The 3,065-nt window shown below is 38.4% G+C and overlaps 1 protein-coding gene across 1 annotated transcript; it reads right to left on the bottom strand.

Annotated features, from left to right (window-relative positions):
• Positions 1-868: 868 nt before the first annotated feature.
• On the bottom strand, positions 869-2,290 carry LOC119665984 (uncharacterized protein K02A2.6-like). The gene has a single exon (XM_038075244.1). It carries the CDS (start codon positions 2,288-2,290, stop codon positions 869-871), a length of 1,422 nt encoding a protein of 473 aa, XP_037931172.1.
• Positions 2,291-3,065: the final 775 nt, after the last annotated feature.

The raw sequence follows: 3,065 nt of genomic DNA on the forward strand, positions 1-3,065 counted from the left end.
ATTGTTATTTATATCTGACAGATTGTAATAAAATAAATGGATTTCAAAAAAAAAAAACCTTAAGAATGACACCTTAAGAATGCAATCAAATACTTTTCGTTGCGCTTAGAATTGGATCCAGTAATTTAGAGTTATAGTGCTCAATAATATCGTCATCTGTAGAAAAGCTTGATATACAAATTTCATTGTCAAGCTGAATATAATTTTTAAGAGTAGCATTGGAAAATGTTTTATTTACTTTAAACCATGCTGCCAGCGACTGGCATTTGCACAAAGAAGCAGCGCAAGAAAGAAAACATTAAACATTTGTTTCGGAAAAAAGGACTTCCCCTAACAGCAAAATGCATTTATACTTAAAAAAATTCGACTTATAGAATGTAGTTTCCCATATTCCTGTCGACACGAAACAAAATTTTTGGTCGAGCTATAAAAAAATTCAAATTATAGAAGTTCGAGTTATGGACGCAGAATTCAATGTAATTTGCTCTCTAAAACCTTGGAGTTATAGAAAATTCAAGTTATAGAAGTTTGACTGTATTTACAATTTAGTAACAAATTAACATAATTTAAAATAGTAAGAGTAGTAAAGAGTAGAGTAGTAAAGGCCTTGTTGTCGTCATTAAAGGTGTTATATTTACGTGCTACCATTAATGCAGTCTGCAGCGAACTGAACTTTATTTAAAACATATAAAACTACAAAATATAATATAATAGAGAGCGAGAGAAATTTGTTGCTTGTTTCGTGGTGATTAGCTAGTGAGGTTGATTTTGCAGTGGCGTTTGATTTGGTGTATGTAATTGGTTAATTCAAATACATAACATTATCCACCCCTTAAGTTCTGAAATCTTCTGATTGAAATCGGCATACTCATTTTCGTGTGCGTTCACTTCTGCGCACAGAGGTGGGTATTTCTAGAATTTGTTGACCTGCATTTGTTTCTTGAAAATTTTGAGTTGTTTCTTGTTGTGACGGTTCCTTGATGGTTGACTGCTGCTGTTGTTTTAATGGTTCATCGATGGTTGACTGCTGATGTTGTTTTGATGGTTTATAGGCAGTTGGTTGCGGCGGTGTTGACTGGCGCGCTTGAAGTTGATTTTGATGACGCTTACATTGACCAGTCAGTGTCTTAACTAAGTAGACCCTGTTTCCCAAAGATTTCTCAATTATTCCTTCGACCCATTTAGGACCGCTACTGTAGTTGCGTAAAAAAACTTTGCAATCCTTGCCGAATTTTGTCGTCACTGGTTGCTTTTTTGATGATTTTGTAACCGGTAAAATCTGTGTAAGAAGCGTTCGAACCGTTCTGCCGTGTAGCAACTCTGCAGGAGACTTATTGTTAGTATTTGGCATAGAGCGGTAGGTCACTAAAAATTTGATAACTGCTTCACTAATTGGCATACTGTCATCAAGGTTTTTCTTCGCCGATGTCTTAAAAGTACGCACGAAACGCTCTGCTAAGCCGTTTGAAGCCGGGTGAAATAGCGCTGTCGTGACATGCTGAATGCCATTTTTCAAGCAAAATTCCTTAAACTGTGAGGATGTAAGTTGTAGACCGTTGTCACTTACTAACGTTTCCGGCAAACCTTCTATGGCAAAAATTGATGTTAACGCCTTTACTGTATCAGCAGAGGTTGTATTTGACAATTGGACAATGTACGGATACTGTGAAAATGCGTCGACACATACGAGCCACATATGGTGATTGAATACCGGTCCGTCGAAGTCAATGTGGACACGTTGCCACGGACGTATAGCTTCGGGCCACGAGCTAAATTCCTTTGGTGGACTGGCTGACGTTCTTTTACATATGTTGCATGACGATGCGAGTGTCTCGATATTTTTGTCGATGCCCGGCCACCAGCAGTATCTTCGACCTAATTGTTTCATTCGAACTATGCCCCAGTGGCTTTCATGCAACAGTTCAAGGACGCGTTGGCGCAGTTTTTTTGGAATTATAGCCCGATTTGAATAGCCCTGTAAGCAAATAATGTTATCAATAATAACTAAAGCAGTATTACGTTGGAAATATGGTAGTATATCTGCTTGTTGTGGTCCTACGAATGTAGGCCACCCTTGTTGTATGAACCGGTGAACTTTCATGAGAGTTACATCCCTCTTTGTATGAAATCGGATAACCTCTGCATCAATTGGGGTATCCAGCTCTTCGACTGCAAAACAATTGTTCTCTTGATCAAAGTTGTTACCTGGGCCTTCTGGTAGTCTTGAAAGGGCGTCAGCATTCCCGTGTTGTGCTGTAGGTTTGTATTTTATGTCGAACTGATAGGCCATTAGAATTATTGCCCACCGTTGTAGTCTATTTGAAGTCGTTGTTGGCAAGTGTTTTCCTGTATTAAAGATACTCACCAGTGGTTTGTGGTCAGTGAATAGAGTGAACTTACGGCCATACAAGTATTGATGAAATTTTTGAACGCCAAATACAATCGCAAGCCCCTCCTTTTCTATTTGACTGTACTTTACTTGATGAACGTTGAGTATCTTTGATGCGAATGCAATTGGGCGTTCGCTGCCATCTGCGAAGATATGCGAAATTACTGCACCAATACCTGATGATGAAGCGTCTGTAGCGAGGATTATTAGTAAGTGCTCCTGAAAGTGAACTAATTGTGTAGCATTCACTATATGCTTCTTTAAGGACTTGAACGCATCTTCATGTATGTGTGTCCAATTAAAAAGAATATTTTTCTTGCGAAGCTAATTTATCGGAGCAGCGATTTGCGACATGTTTGGAATGTAATTGTAATAATAGTTTATCTTACCCATTAGCGCTTTAATGGAAACCGTTCAATTTCGATTTGACTATTAATAGTTACTTTAAAGTCCCCGCAAATACGAATACTGCCGTCCTGCTTTGGTGCAAGTACGATTGGAGAAGCCCAATTGCTAAACTTAACAGGTTTCCAAATACTGTTTTGCACTAGTCGATCAGCTTCCACGTTAAATTTTTCAAGTAGGGCGAATGGCACCTGACGACATTTAAAATATTTTTGTACAGCCGTAGACTTTAATTTGATGCTCGCTTTAAAACTAGAAATCGGCCCTGTTG

Source organism: Teleopsis dalmanni, chromosome 1 (assembly GCF_002237135.1).
Source record: "Teleopsis dalmanni isolate 2A chromosome 1, ASM223713v2, whole genome shotgun sequence".
NCBI classification, from domain to species: Eukaryota; Metazoa; Arthropoda; class Insecta; order Diptera; family Diopsidae; genus Teleopsis; species Teleopsis dalmanni.

What these genes read in the sequence shown, in the direction of transcription:
- LOC119665984 (XM_038075244.1), bottom strand. Translation starts at nt 2,290, where the DNA reads ATGGCCTATCAGTTCGACATAAAATACAAACCTACAGCACAACACGGG.